This window comes from Macaca fascicularis, chromosome 19, assembly GCF_037993035.2.
Source record: "Macaca fascicularis isolate 582-1 chromosome 19, T2T-MFA8v1.1".
NCBI lineage: Eukaryota > Metazoa > Chordata > Mammalia > Primates > Cercopithecidae > Macaca > Macaca fascicularis.
The window spans coordinates 9474167-9489804 of record NC_088393.1 but is presented as its reverse complement, the minus strand read 5'-3'; the positions used below and the strand labels follow the sequence as shown (position 1 = coordinate 9489804).

At 46.4% G+C, this 15638-nt stretch overlaps 1 protein-coding gene across 2 annotated transcripts in view; it reads left to right on the top strand.

The window, feature by feature from the left end:
* Positions 1-15638, top strand: part of MUC16 (mucin 16, cell surface associated) — a 172096-nt gene that overhangs the window by 149890 nt on the left and 6568 nt on the right. For both annotated transcript variants that reach the window (XM_065535782.2, XM_074025726.1), the window contains 11 exons: positions 1307-1342; positions 3379-3429; positions 4215-4336; positions 4427-4494; positions 4628-4800; positions 7323-7453; positions 7809-7876; positions 9629-9777; positions 11738-11898; positions 12226-12293; positions 14701-14867. In XM_065535782.2, coding sequence (XP_065391854.1) covers positions 1307-1342; positions 3379-3429; positions 4215-4336; positions 4427-4494; positions 4628-4800; positions 7323-7453; positions 7809-7876; positions 9629-9777; positions 11738-11898; positions 12226-12293; positions 14701-14867 — 1194 coding nt within the window. The remainder of the gene's footprint in view (positions 1-1306; positions 1343-3378; positions 3430-4214; positions 4337-4426; positions 4495-4627; positions 4801-7322; positions 7454-7808; positions 7877-9628; positions 9778-11737; positions 11899-12225; positions 12294-14700; positions 14868-15638) is intronic.

The following is a 15638-nucleotide window of genomic DNA, read 5'->3' as shown; positions in this document are numbered from 1 at the left end:
TATTAAGCCCAGTACCCATTAGTTATTTTCTCTGATCCTCTCCCTCCTCCCACCCTCCACCCTCAGGTAGGCCCCAGTGTGTGTTGTTCCCCTTTATGTGTCCATGTGTTCTCATCATTTAGCTCCCACTTATAAGTGATTTTCTGTTCCTGCATTAGTTTGCTAAGGATAATGACCTCCAGCTCCATCCATGTTCCTGCAAAGGAAATGATCTCATTCTTTTTTATAGCTGCATAGTATTCCATGGTGTATATGTACCACATTTTCTTTATCCAGTCTATCATTGATGGGCATTTAAGTAGATTCCACGTCTTTGCTATTGTGGATAGTACTGCAATGAACATGTGTCTTTGTGATAGAAAAATGTATATTCCTTTGGGCATATACCCAGTGATGGGATTGCTGGGTCGAATGGTAGTTCCGTTTTTAGCTCTCTGAGGAATCGCCCCGCTGCTTTCCACAGTGGATGAACTAATTTACACCCCCACCAACAGTGTATAAGCACTCCTTTTTTTCTGCAACCTCACCAGCGTGGTTTTATTTCTCTTTACGGCTGAATAGTGTTCCATTGTGCATACATGCCACATTTCCTGTATCGATTCATCTGTTGATGGACACGTAGGTTAATTCCACATCTTTGCTATTGTGAATAGTGCTGTGATAAACACACAGGTGCAGGTTGCGTCTTGATGATCTGAGTTGACACACAGTCCCTTCGACTTGGCTGTTGCTGGGAGCTGTTCCCCCTTGTAAACTGCACAGCTTCTATGCTTCATTTTGTTCCTTCATTTAGATTTACCAAGCAGCTACTATTAACCAGGTCTTGTGCCTGGCCCCAGGGACAGAGATAGGTTACGTGTGCATCCTGTCCTAATGTAATCTCCAGAGGGGCAGAGATTGTTTTATTCTACCCTTTATTCCCCAAATGTAAAGGGAGGCTTGCACATAGAAAACCCTTAATAAACATTCACTGGGTGGAGGAATAGATTGGAGGAGGCCTGGAAGGGGAGGCGGGGGGCGTGGATGGACAGGAGGATAGACTTGTGAACACAAAGATAATGACAGCCTCTCACTGGAGGCATGCTAGAGACGTGAGTAGGGAAGGTCAGTGCTAATTGAAATATCAGGAAATTCTTTCTAGTGGTGAACACATTTAAGTCAAATATTAGATGATACATAAATGTATCCATCATCTCTAGATACACAAAGGGAAAGGCATCCAGGCAGGCGCCCCTTATGGACAAAGGCATGGAGTGTCTGGGTCGGCTCGACCACCTCCTCTTATGTGTGACCTCTTTGTTTCTAGGTTACAATGAACCTGGTCCAGATGAGCCTCCTACAAGTACGTGTCTTTGAATCCAGTGCCCATTTCAATCTCCATGGGTCTTGGTTCAAGCTTTTCTCCTCATTCATAAAGGAAGCTTGCCCCAAATTCGGGCTGGTCCCCTGAGGTGGTGAGGGGCAACGTCTCAGTGGGAGGAAGAATGCTGAGTCCTTGGCCTGTTTTTAGACCTGCAGCCATAGTCTTGGCTTTGTGAATTTTCCACGCCCCTCTGGGTTAGAAGAAGAAGTTTGAACAAGCATTCCCTACAGGGATCGAGGTTAAGGTCAGATGATGACCTTGTTAGTCCATACCTCCTGATAACAAAATCTCCTCCAAGTGCCCCAGCAGGGGCTTCATGGTCAAGCTGCAAACTCTGCTGGCTACTCAAGTGAATTTGGCTAAATTTGCCCATTGCCTCATCCAGTGATCCACTCATCTATCTTTCCAGCCATCCATTTTTCTATCCTTCCAGTCATCTCTCAGACACCATCCTTCCTTCTATCCATCCATCCATTCACCCATCCATCCATCCACCTATCCACCCCATTTTCCTGACCATTTACCTCCTCATCCTTCTTCCATCTGTCCTTTTATCCATCTATTTCATCCATCACCCATCATCCTGCCCATTCACCTGCTTGTTCCTCCTTTCTTCTGTCCTTCTATACATCTATCCATCCATCCATCCATCCATCCATCCACTCATCCACCACCCACCCATCATGCCCATTCACTTGCTAGCCCCTCCTTCCTTCTCTCCTTCTGTCCATCCATCCACCCATCTTCCTGCCCATTCACTGCTTGTCTTTCCTTCTGTCTGCTCTTTTATCCATCTCTGCATCCATCCACCATCCATCCACCCTCTCCCTATTCACCTGTTTGTCCTTCTTTCTGTCCTTCCAACCATCCATCCATCTTTCCATTCATCCTCCTCTTCATTCACCTGTTTCCTTCTGTCTTTCCATCCATCCTTCTACCCAGCCAGCCATCTCTCCAGCCATTCTCCTCTCCATTCACTCAATTGTCCTTCCTTCCATCTGTCCTTTTATCCATCCATCCACCCATCCATCCATCCATCATCCATCCATCTATCCTTCTCCCCATTCACATGTTTGTCCTTCTTTCTGTCCTTCCAACCATCCATCCATCCATCATCCATCCATCTGTCCTTCTCCCCATTCACCTGTTTGTCCTTCTTTCTGTCCTTCCAACCATCCATCTATCTCTCCATCCATCCTCCTGCCTATTCATCTGCTTGTCTCTCCTTCCTTCTGTCCTTCCATCCATTCATCCATCTGCCCATCCACCCACTCAACCTCTTGCCCATTCACCTGCTTGTCCTTCCTTCCACCTGTCCTTTTATCCATCCATCCATCTTCCATCCATTCATCCTTCTCCCCATTCACCTGTTTGTCCTTCTCTCTATCCTTCTAACCATCCATCCATCCTCGTATTCATTCACCTGTTTCCTTCTTTCCGTCCTTTCATCCATCCATCTATCCACCCAGCCATCTCTCCGCTCACCCTTCTTCTCACTCACCCAATTGTCCTTCCTTCCTTCTGTCCTTCAGTTAATTCATCCTTCTACCCATTCACTTATCCATCCATCCATCCATCCATCTATCCATCTATCCATTCATATGTCTACCCATCCTCCTGCCCAATTAACCTGTTTGTTCTTCTTCCTTTCCTTCCTTCTTTCATCTCTCCAACTTCTCTTCCTCGTTCTTATCTATCTTGCCTTCTCTTTTGACCCTCCAGTTGTACATTGCACCTTCTGCCCATTCATTGATCCCTTCCATTTTCCTGCCCACCCATCCACCTATCCTCTTTGTTTAACCTTTCTCTTGTTCACCCCCACCCCCACTCTCTTGGGTTAATTTCACTCACAGTCTTGTTCACTCCTCCACTCACACAGTCACTCCTTCCCTCAGTCTCATTTATGGCCCACCTGTGAATGGTTGTCCTGGCTAGGACTACTGATGAAGCCCAGGGGAGCTTCTTCCACTAGGTGATGGGCTTTGTTCCTCTCTGATGGACTGTTCCTTCCACAGCTCCCAAGCCAGCCACCACATTCCTGCCTCCTCTGTCAGAAGCCACAACAGGTATCTGGGGTCCATTTTTCCTCCTCAAAGATTAGACTAGCAGTTCAATCAGACACCTGCCCTCGTAGAGCCCCCCAATTTTATGAAATAAATAGACCATCATAATATCAGATGTTTTGGGGTGAGACACCTGGCATAATTGGAAAGGAGGAGGGCTTTCTGGAGAAAGTTTCACCTGAACTGAGTCTTTAAGGATGAGTAAGAGTGATTCAGGCAAATAGGGTATGAATAGTATAACTGAAAGAGGGGAGTCCATGAACAAAGCCTCAGTGGCCAGAAACAGCATAGAGTATAGGGAGAAGTGAGAGGAATTTGGTTTGCATGAAACATACAGCTTAACCCAGAGTAGATGGATAAGTGAGACTGAAAGGTCAGCAGGAGCCAGATTGGGAAGGACCTTGAATGCCAAGTCAAGAAATTTGAACTTCATACTGAAGGCCATAAGGAGCTGTGGATGGTACTAGAGCAGGGGCAGCCGTAGTGAGATCGTCATTTCAGAAAGATTCTTCTCATGTTCAGTATAGAGAATGTCCTTTAGATAGGGCATCCAGTGAGTCTGCCAGGGTGCTAATCAGGGTGAGAAAAAATAAGACCTTAACTGGGATAGGGGAGGAGTTAGAGGATATATGTGATGAATATGCAGCCAAGGGAATTGGTGTGACTTGGAGGGGAGAAGATACGTAGCTTCTGACTTGGATGGCCACACTGGTTAATAATGAGTGCAGTCTGATCTAGTCTCAGACCAGCCCTCAGTTGCAGACATCTCTCCTCCCCTCCTCCTGCAGCCATGGGGTACCACCTGAAGACCCTCACACTCAACTTCACCATCTCCAATCTCCAGTATTCACCAGACATGGGCAATGGCTCAGCTGCCTTCAACTCCACCGAGAGGGTCTTGAAGCACCTGGTGAGACCCTGGTCCCAGCAGCTCCCGGTGGGATAAATCCTACCCCCAACCTCTGTTCCTCGGCTTACCCTCTTCCTCCTTCCTCTCAAGCTCAGAGCCTTGTTCCAGAAGAGCAGCATGGGCCCCTTCTACTTGGGTTGCCAACTGATCTCCCTCAGGTGAGACCACTTCCTGGCCATTTGCCAGTAATGACCACCCCTTTCTCAGCCCTCCCCTGCTCCTCCCTCCTCTGCCCTCTACCTGCAGAGGTCCCAGGACCTCTCTAGAGTCCTCAAATGCCTCTCTCCCCAGGCCTGAGAAGAATGGAGCAGCCACTGGCGTGGACACCACCTGCACCTACCACACTGACCCTGTGGGCCCTGGGCTGGACATACAGCAGCTTTACTGGGAGCTGAGTCAGCTGACCCATGGTGTCACCCAACTGGGCTTCTATGTCCTGGACAGGGATAGCCTCTTCATCAACGGTGAGTGTCAGGCTGAACTGGGATTTACAGTGACTTTTTGGGGGTTGGTGGGTTGTTTTGTTTTTGAGATGGAGTCTCACTCGGTCACCCAGGCTGGAGTGCAATAGTGCAATCTCGGCTCTGCAACCTCTGCCTCCCAGGTTCAAGCAATTCTCCTGCCTCAGCCTCCCAAGTAGCTGGGATTACAGGTGCATGCCACCATGCCCAGCTAATTTTTGCATTTTTAGTAGAGACAGGGTTTCACCATGTTGCCCAGGCTGGTCTCGAACCCCTCACTTCAGGTGATCCACCTGCCTTGGCCTCCCAAAGTGCTGGGATTACAGGCATGAGCCACCGTGCCTAGCCTACCATGACTATTATTTGTCCCTGTTGTATTCCCTTTCCTCTCTAAAAAAAACAGCCCAAGGCTTGGCTGGGGGCCACCCTTCCCCAAACCATCAAGGGGAGAATCTTTCCTATTATTTTGAGTAAATAGCATGAAATTCTTTGACCAAATTAATGTCATAAATTGTCTCTTTCTCCTTCACTTTTGTTTCCAGCTTGGTTGCGGTATAACTATCAAATACAATTATATCTATTTAAGATGTATAATGTGGTGATTGAATATATGTGTAGCTTATGAAATGATTAGCATGATCAAATTAGTTAACACTGCTATTATGTCATGTAGTTACTGTGCATTTTTGTGCGTCTGTGTGAAAGAGAGCGAGAGAGAGAACACTTAAGATCTACTCTCACAGAAAATTTCAGGTTTACAATACAGTATTTTTTTTTTTTTTTTTTTTTTTTTTTGAGACGGAGTCTCGCTCTGTCGCCCAGGCTGGAGTGCAGTGGCCGGATCTCAGCTCACTGCAAGCTCTGCCTCCCAGGTTCACGCCATTCTCCTGCCTCAGCCTCCCGCGTAGCTGGGACTACAGGCGCCCCCCACCACGCCCGGCTAGTTTCTTGTATTTTTTAGTAGAGACGGGGTTTCACCGTGTTAGCCAGGATGGTCTCGATCTCCTGACCTCGTGATCCACCCGTCTCGGCCTCCCAAAGTGCTGGGATTACAGGCTTGAGCCACCGCGCCCGGCCAATACAGTATTATTAACTATAATCACCAAGCTTTATACTCAATCCCCAGAACTTATTCATCTTATAACTAAAAGTTTGTATTTTGTGACCAACATCTCCCCATTTTCTCTATCACCACTCCCATGCCCCCAGCCCCTGATAACCACCATGCCACTCTCTGCTTCTGTAAGTTTGACTTCTTCAGATCCCACATATAAGTGAGGTCACGCAGTATTTGTCTTTCTCTGTCTGGTTTATTTCACTTAGCATAATTCCCACCCCCCTCCCCAGTTTCATCCATAATGAATTTCAATTCAAAACTCGAGTGGCTGAGCCGTGGCATCCTTTGGGACAGGATAGCAGGGCCTTCTATATGAGGATCCTCTATGTCAGTGATTATTACCAGGGGACACTTCTGCACTTCCGCCCCGCCCCCCACAACCGGGAGACTCTAGGCAATATACGGAAACATTTTTGGGTATCACAACTCAGACAGAGAAGGAGGGTGCAACTGGCATCTAGTGGTTCAGTAGCCCATTTTCCAGTGCACAGGAGACGCCCACCCCAGGGAATGATCCAGCCCCAGATGCCAATAAATTCAAGGGTGAGAAATCCTGTTGTACATGGTCCCAAAGTTCCGAGGTGGGCACAAGGCTGACATTTATCACACTCTACTGTAATTATTTATTAAATTTTCTGATTCCCCCTTACCTTGTGAGCTCAACAAAATTACAGTCTTTTACGAGTGCCACCGTACCCTCGGTTCTCAGTATATCAGCACGTCGTGGTATGGAAAGAATCATTGCATGAGTGAGCAAATGAAAGATTAGAGTCTCTGCTGTAACTCACATTCATTCATTCATTCATTCATTCATTCATTTATTCATTCAGCAAACATATATGGGTGGCTGTTCTGCCCCAAGCCTTGTGCTGGGTCTGGAGATGGAAGACACATTTTTCTGTCTCTGAAAAACTCATACTCAGGTGAACAACAAATTAAGGGTACAATAAAGACCCCACTGCTGTTACTAACAGGATACTAAGGGAGCTGAGAGGAGTAGTAAATCAAGGAGGGCTTCCTGGAGGAGGGTGTTATGTACCCGGCCCTGTGCCGGGACACAGTAATGAATAAGACAGACATGGGCTCCTGCTGTGCTGGAGCTCCCTCTCACTGGGCTCTTGAAGTGTGAGCTTCAAGAGTTTTGCAGGAAATGAAAAGGATGCATTCCTAGAAGCGGGAACTGCATAGCACATGCAGGAAAGCTCAGCTCAGGAGAATCTGTGTAAAATTCCAGTTTTCCCTCTCTTTGGGACAACTTTCCGTCTAAGAGCTCCTGCAATGCCCAGCATGTGGATCTGAAATTGACTGATTCTGACGGTAGGCAGGGGACCCTTGGACCATTCTGGCTCTGCATTTTGTGATCAGCATTTCCTCACTATAGGTTGTATTTTCTTCTCTGTGGCTCCAGGCTATGCACCCCAGAATTTATCAATCCAGGGCAAGTACCAGATACATTTCCATATTGTCAACTGGAACCTCAGTAATCCAGACCCCACGTCCTCAGAGTACATCGCCCTGCTGAGGGACATCCAGGACAAGGTAGGGCATCTCTCACCCCTCCCGTCTTCCCTGCCCTGTGTGCTTCTCTGCCTCTTCTACCTGATTTGTCTATTAAGTGATCATTTCAAATGCTTCACTTCACTACGTATTCTGAGTTCTCTCTCAGTTTCCAAAAGTGCTCTCTTGACTACCGTTCCCATTTCCCAGATGGGCAAACTGAGGCTCAGAATGGGGCGTGGTGTGCCTAGGGTCACACAGTACTTTAGAAGCAGAGTTAGGATTTGAACTGTGGTCCCCTTTGCTCCAAGTACTGTGTTTTTTTCCACTGGCATCAGCGGCCCCTCCACCCCCAAGAGATCTCCATCTCACCCACTCTCCCTACCTATCCTTCTAGGTCACCACACTCTACAAAGGCAGCCGACTACATGACACGTTTCGCTACTGCCTGGTCACCAACTTGACGTAAGTTCTGAAGGTCACAAGCAGTGGCCAAGCTTGTGGCTGTGTCTCTGAGCATCCTTGAACTAGACATCCCCAATGGGGTACCCATTCTCCCCTATATCCCTGTTAGCTAATCCTACCATCTCCTCCCATAAATCCTCAAGGTAGGGAGTGAGGATTAACCTCATGGAGCCACCAACTCCCCACATCCACCTTCTTCTTTTTTTTCTGGACACTTGGGAAAAGGTAACGTTCTGATGTAGAACTCAAAATATTAGCCCGATAATAATATTTAACATCAACCAGCCTCCTCTCATTTAATTCTGACAACAGTCTCTATGAGTTGAGTGCAAAGATCATCCCTGTGGTGCAGATGGGAAAATTGAAGGTCAGAAAAGTGAACTTCCCAAGAACTGTCAAAGTTGGGATTTGAACCCAGGTCTCTGATGACTGAATGAAGGAATAAAGATATCTATACTTGGGAAGAGGAGGATTACAGGACACAGGGCTGACTTTGCATATTTCTAAACTTCAAGGATTTTGTATTTCAGTTGGGGATATGGAGACGGTTAATGGGAACAAAAAACTAGAAAGAATGAATAAGACCTAGTATTTGCTAGCACAACAGGGTGACTATAGTCAAAAATAATTTGATTGTACATTTTAAACATTTTAAATCTATAACTAAGGTGTATGCTTGGATTGTTTGTAACACAAAGGATATATGCTTGAGGGGATGGATACCCCCTTTACTCTGATGATTATTATGTATTATATGCTTGTATCAAAACATCTCAAGTACCCCATAAATATAAAAACAACTACTATGCACCCACAAAAATTACAAACAAATAAAATCAAAAGTAGGCTGGGCACAGTGGCTCATGCCTGTAATTCCAGCACTTTGGGAGGCCAGGGCAGGCGGATCTCTTGAGCCCAGAAGTTCAGGACTAGCCTAGGCAACATAGGGAGACCTAGTCTCTACAAAAAAATACAAAAATTAGCCAGGCATGGTGGCACACACCTGTAGTCCCAGCCACTTGGGAAGCTGAGGTGGGAGGATCACCTGACCCTAGGAGGCTGCACTCCAGCCTGGGTAACAGAGTGAGACCCTATCTCAAACAAATAAAATAAAATATAATAAAAAGTAGAAATCAAGAGGGAAAAAGTGGGAGAAATTGGGATAATTTTAACAATACCTACCATCAGAGTGATGATGAAGAATGCATAAGTCACTTCTTAGGGGTCTTGATCTATAAAAAAAAGTTGATTATTGTTACTGTTATTGCTTCTAGATGTAATTCCTAGAAGCCTTCCTTTTTTTTTTTTTGAGATGGAGTCTCGCTCTGTTGCTCAGGCTGGAGTGCTGTGGTGTGACCTCGGCTCACTGCAACTGCCTCCTGGGTTCAAGCAATTCTCCTGCCTCAGCTCCCCCATGTAGCAGGGACTACAGGCAGGTGCCACCACTCCCGGTGAAGTTTTGTATTTTTATTAGAGACGGGGTTTTGCCATGTTGGTCAGGCTGGTCTCAAACTCCTGACCTCAGGCAGTTTGCCTGCCTCGGCCTCCCAAAGTGCTGGGATTATAGGCGTAAGCCACTGCATCCAGCCGAAGGCCTCCCATTTTGATCAGGACCCTTCTCTAGACTGGGGGTGGGGGCAGCTAGGCACCCCACCACCACCTTGCCTCTAGATCTTTGGCTCTTTAAAGATGGCAACCCATGACCCTGCTGATGCTGAGTACTGGCTGAATTCCTGTGGTCTCTGTCCCTAGGATGGACTCCATGTTGGTCACTGTCAAGGCATTGTTCTCCTCCGATCTGGACCCCAGCCTGGTGGAGCAAGTCTTTCTGGATAAGACCCTGAATGCCTCATCCCATTGGCTGGGCTCCACCTACCAGCTGGTGGACATCCATGTGACAGGTACAAGCTGGGGTGGCTGGTTTCATAACTGGAAGAGGTGGGGTTATGAGGAAAGATGGGGCTTCTCGGTACCAGTGAAATTGGTGGAGGCTCTAGAGAGAGGAAGGGAGGCTTTCTGGAGACCCTTGTAGATGATCTCTGGCAGGAGATTATCCAACGAGGCAGGAACAGAACACTCAGTCATTGCACCTAAGAGAACAGCTATTTTTACATATTAAAAAAATTGTGTTGAATGAATGAATCAATAAATCATTTTTTGAATCAATTTATTGATTCTTTTAATTAAAGAATAAGTGATTCATTAAAAAGTGATTCTTTAATTAATTGATTAATTGATTTAATTGACTAATAATTGATTAATTGATTTGAGTATTGATTTAATTGAGTAACTGATCAATTAAAATGGTTGATTAATTAAATGAATGAATCAATCAATGAAGAAGTCATTCATTCATTCAATAAACAATGGAAGTAAACACATACTGATGATACAGTGTGATCATTGCTATGATAAGGGAATTTCAGGAGCCTGTGGGAGCCCCAAGGAGGAACACACAACCTTGTCTTGGAAAGTTTTGTGTAGGAAGGGGTGAAGAAGCTGAGATCTGACAGAGAATGGGACCTAGCCAGGGGTAATAGATGGAGAACAGAGCTCCATGCATCTATAACCTAGAAGATAAAAAGAATATGGCATTTGCCTGGGCATGGTGGCTCACACCTGTAATCCTAGCACTTTCAGAGGCCGAGGCGGGTGGATCACCCGAGGTCAGGAGTTCGAGACCAGCCTGACCAATATGATGAAACCCCATCTCTACTAAAAATACAAAAATTAGCCAGACACGGTGGTGCGTGCCTGTAATCCCAGCTACTTGGGAGCCTGAGACAGGAGACTGGCTTGAACCCGGGAGGCAGATGTTGCAGTGAGCCGAGATCGTGCCATTGCACTCCGGCCTGGGCAACAAGAGCGAAACTGCATCTCAAAAAAAAAAAAAAAAAAAAAAAGAATATGGCATTTTGGGGGAAGTTTCAGAAGATTGGTGTAGCTGCAGCATCCACTTTGATATTGGAGAGGTGACAGTTGAAGGCAAAGATGTGGGCAGAGACTTCGTTGGGTACTGGGATGGCTTGGGGAGGAAATTGACACACTCATGAGCTCTGCTTTAGAAAGAAAGTGACATGAATTCTGCTTATCCTCTGGGTGCTGTGTGCAGAATGGAGGGTGCAGGGAGAGAAGAGCAGAGTCAGGAAGACCCTTTACGAACAAAGATCATCAGTTAGAAGACTCTGGGTTGCTCAGCACCTACGCTTGCTGACTACACCCCCAGAGAAACCCAGTCTCTTTCACCCCAGGTTGTAGGCAATTCTTACAATGCTTGGTAGAAAGAGAGTTGGACAGGTAGATGGGTGGATGGATGCAAGTTGGACAGATGGATGGAGGAAGATCCTCCATCCAATATAGAGCTGTTACCTAAAACCCTCTATCCCACCTTTAAAATCCTAGCTCAGCCGGGCACAGTGGCTCACACCTGTAATCCCAGCACTTTGGGAGGCCAATGCGGGTGGATCACCTGAGGTCGGGAGTTTGAGACCAGCCTGACCAACATGGAGAAACCATGTCTCTACTAAAAATACAAAAAAAAAAAAAAAATTAGCCAGGCGTGGTGGTGCATACCTGTAATCCCAGCTACTCAGGAGGCTGAGGCAGGAGAATGGCTTGAACCCAGGAGGTGGAGCTTGCAGTGAGCCAAGATCACGCCATTGCACTCCAGCCTGGGCAAAGAGAGTTAAACTGTCTCAAAAAAACAAAACAAAACAAACAACCTCCCCTCCAGAAAAAAAAAAAAAAAACAAACCTAGCTCAGCTCACAATGCCAGAAATAAGTTAAGCTAGCTGGAATAATCTCTTTCTTAAAACCCTGCCTTAAGAGTGAATTTTTACATCCTTTTTTTAAAATTCTAGAGATGGAGCCATCAGTTTATCAACCAACAAAACCAACAAGCAGTTCCAGTACCCAGCACTTCTACCTGAATTTCACCATCACCAACCTACCATATTCCCAGGACATATCCCAGCCAAGCACCACCAATTACCAGAGGAACAAAAGGAATATTGAGGATGCGGTGAGAGGGGGGTGGTGTGTCCACTCTATTGCATGCAGAAATCGACTTATGCATTCTGGGTAGCCACAGGGTGACTTTTTATAACAATCCACAAAGACAGGTTCTTATTCCCATTTAAGATGCAAGCACAGAGAGGTTCAGTAGCTGACCCAAGGTCACACAGCTAAGTCATACCCTAGAAGAGCATGTCCTTTGATATACATACCTGGGCAAGTGGGTGTCATGACAAGAAACAAAATAGATAGAGAAGTGTGCTCAGTGGCTGAAAATTCTCTGATGCTACCAGGACCAGGATTCTGACCTAAGAAACATCGCCCTGTCTTTCAGCTCAACCAACTCTTCCGAAATAGCAGCATCAAGAGCTATTTTTCTGACTGTCAAGTTTCAACATTCAGGTGAGTTCTAACTCAGGACCTAATGACTCTAGGAACTTCTGCTGTCCTTTAAATAGAAGTGTTCCCAAGCCATAGCTTTGATGGAAGAGAGCCCTAGACATAGAGAGCTGTTAACTAAAAACCAGCTTTTTCCTAAAGCTGGAACCCAGCTGGCTCCAACACTCAAGAGTGCTGGTGTAAATCTCAGCAGACATAAAGCTACCTGGTGCTGAGGCCATGGACTCTAGAGTGTAGAATCGACTACATGAAGACATCGGCCACTGAAATCAGGACCCATGGAAGATGGGGAAAGGAGGGAACTAAAACCAGATTACTTAGATCCCAGCAGCCTAACTGCTTTTCTTTTCTTTTTTTCTTTTTTTTTCTTTTTTTTTTTTTTTTTTTTTTTTGAGACAGAGTCTCGCTCTGTCGCCCAGACTGGAGTGCAGTGGCCGGATCTCAGCTCACTGCAAGCTCTGCCTCCTGGGTTTACACCATTCTCCTGGCTCAGCCTCCCGAGTAGCTGGGACTACAGGCGCCCGCCACCTCGCCCGGATAGTTTTTTGTATTTTTTAGTAGAGACGGGGTTTCACCATGTTAACCAGGATGGTCTCGATCTCCTGACCTCGTGATCCGCCCGTCTCGGCCTCCCAAAGTGCTGGGATTACAGGCGTGAGCCACCGCGCCCGGCCCTAACTGTGCTTTTCAATGAGAGGTATCAATTCCAATGGGGAAATACCAACGATTTTTTTTTTTTTTTTTTTGGACAACTGCCCTGAGAACAGGCTTTCTTCACTAAACAAATTCTGAGTCAGAACAAATAAAGATAAGGCCTGAGAATAGGGCTCCTTTTTCAAGGAGCTGCCAAGCAGATCAGATAGTGACAAGGTTCCGCGGATTGATGTCTGCAGCACTCTCAAGCTATTTTGACTGCTAGGCGGCTGGTTTTCGCAGCTGTCATGATTGTGAGGCTACTGGTTTTCAAAATGACCGAGGATCTTGCTGGATGCAGTGGCTCGCAACTATAATCCCAGCACTTTGGGAGGCCAAGGTGGGTGGACCGCTTGAGCTCAGGAGTTTGAGACCAGCCTGTGCAATATGGTGAAAACCCATCTCTACAAAAAATAACAAAAATCAGCTGAGCATAGTGGTGTGCGCTTTAGCCCCAGTTACTTAGGAGGCTGAGGTGGGAGGATGGCTTGAGCCCAGGAGGCAGAGGTTGCAGTGAGCTGAGATCGGGCCATGCACTCCAGCCTGGGCAACAGAGCCAGGGCCTGTCTCAATAATAACAATAACAATAATAATAATAATAATAAAATACTGAGGATCTTGAAAGAGCACTGTGGAAATAATGCAAGTTAAAATGCCACAAAGCTTGCTCTTTTTATTGAGATTTAACACCTTCCTTAACTAAACACCCCTTGAAGTTTTGCAAGCCTTTGGTTCACTTCTAGACTTCTGGAAAAATTGATTTGGACTATTTTGGCCATTGTTCTCATTGATTTTATGGGTATTCAGAAGTCATTACCCCAACATTCCAATGTTACCCCAACATTAAAAATAATTATTTTCAAAATAATTATTTTAAAAATTAAAAAATTATTTATTTTATTGATTTATTTGAGATAGAGTCTCCCTCTGTTGCCCGGGCTGGAGTGCAGTGGCACAATCTCAGCTCACTGCAAACTCCACTTCCCAGGTTCAAGCAATTCTCCTGCCTCAGCCTCCCAAGTAGCTGGGATTATGGGCGTGTGCCACCACACCCGGCTAATTTTTGTGTTTTTAGTAGAGATAGGGTTTCACTGTGTTGGCCAGGCTGGTCTCAAACTCCTGATCTTGAGTGATCCACCCACCTTGGCCTCCCAAAGTGCTGGGATAACAGGCATGAGCCATCATGCCTGGCCTCCCTGTAGCTATTTTTAAATGAATTAAGTAGAATAAAATTAGAAATTCAGTTCTTCTCCCACACTAGCTGCATTTTAAGTGTTTAATAACAACATGAAGCTACTAATGGCTGCATTGTGTAGTGTAGATGTGGAATTCTTTTGTTTGTTTTTTGTTTTGTTTTTGAGATGGAGTCTTGCTCTGTCACCAGGCTGGAGAGCAGGGGCACGGTCTCGGCTCACTGCAATCTCTACTCCCTGGTTCGAGCGATTCTCCTGCCTCAGCCTCCCGAGTAGCTGGGATTACAGGCACACGCCACCACAGGCAGCTAATATTTGTATGGATGGTCTTGATCTCCTGACCTCGTGATCCGCCTGCCTGAGCCTCCCAAAGTTTTGGGATTACAGGCGTGAGCCACTGTGCCTGGCCGACATGGAATGTTTACATCATTGCAGAAAGTTCTTACAGGAAGACTCTAGAAGGAGAAAGCCTAGAATCATGATAAAATTGCAGATATCTTTCCTTATCCCTTGTCCCCTTCCAGGTCTGTCCCCAACAGCCACCACACGGGGGTGGATTCCCTGTGTAACTTCTCGCCACTGGCTCGGAGAGTAGACAGAGTTGCCATCTATGAGGAATTCCTGCGGATGACCCGGAATGGTAGCCAGTTGCAGAACTTCACCCTGGACAGGAGCAGTGTCCTTGTGGATGGTAAAGCTCCCTGGGTCATTGGGGCTGGGGTGGCAACTCCCACTTCCTCACCTGGGTCCTTCCCTGGGAATCTGAAGGCTTGGGGATGATTCATCATCGAACTTTCTCAGACTGGGAGAAAGTGGCTTAGTTCTCCTAGGCGTTACCCATCATTGAAGGAAAGAAAAGGATGCCTGAGGGATACGGGAGGCATTTGCCCTCTTCTGGCCAGCTCTGTGACCTCAGGCTAGTCACATCTCCTCTCTGGACTTCTTATCTCTGTACTTAGCAAGTCACTCGGTTTTTGGTTCCCTTCTTGCCTGCCCTAGATGGTATTGCTCCTCCACCCCCAGGCAGCTGCAGTGTTAAACAATTACCCTGATTAGTTGTTGTTGTGTTGTTTATTCATTTGTTTGTTTTTGAGAGAGGGTCTCACTCTGTCACCTAGGCTGGAGTGCAGTGACATGATCTCAGCTCACTGCAGCCTCAACCCCTGGGCTCAAGCAATCCACCCATCTCAGCCTCCCAGATAGCTGGGACTATAGCCATGTGCCACCATACCCGGATAATTTTTGTATTTTTTCTAGAGATGGGGTTTGGCGATGTTGCCCAGGCTGGTCTTGAACTCCTGAGCTCAAGCATGTCACCTGCTTCAGCCTCCCAAAGTGCTGGGATTACAGGCAGGCATGCACCACTGCACCTGACTCTGGTTTGTTTGTGTTGGTTTTTTTCTTTTAGAGGCAGGGTCTCGCTCTGTTACCCAGAATGAAGTGCAGTGGTGCAATCATAGCT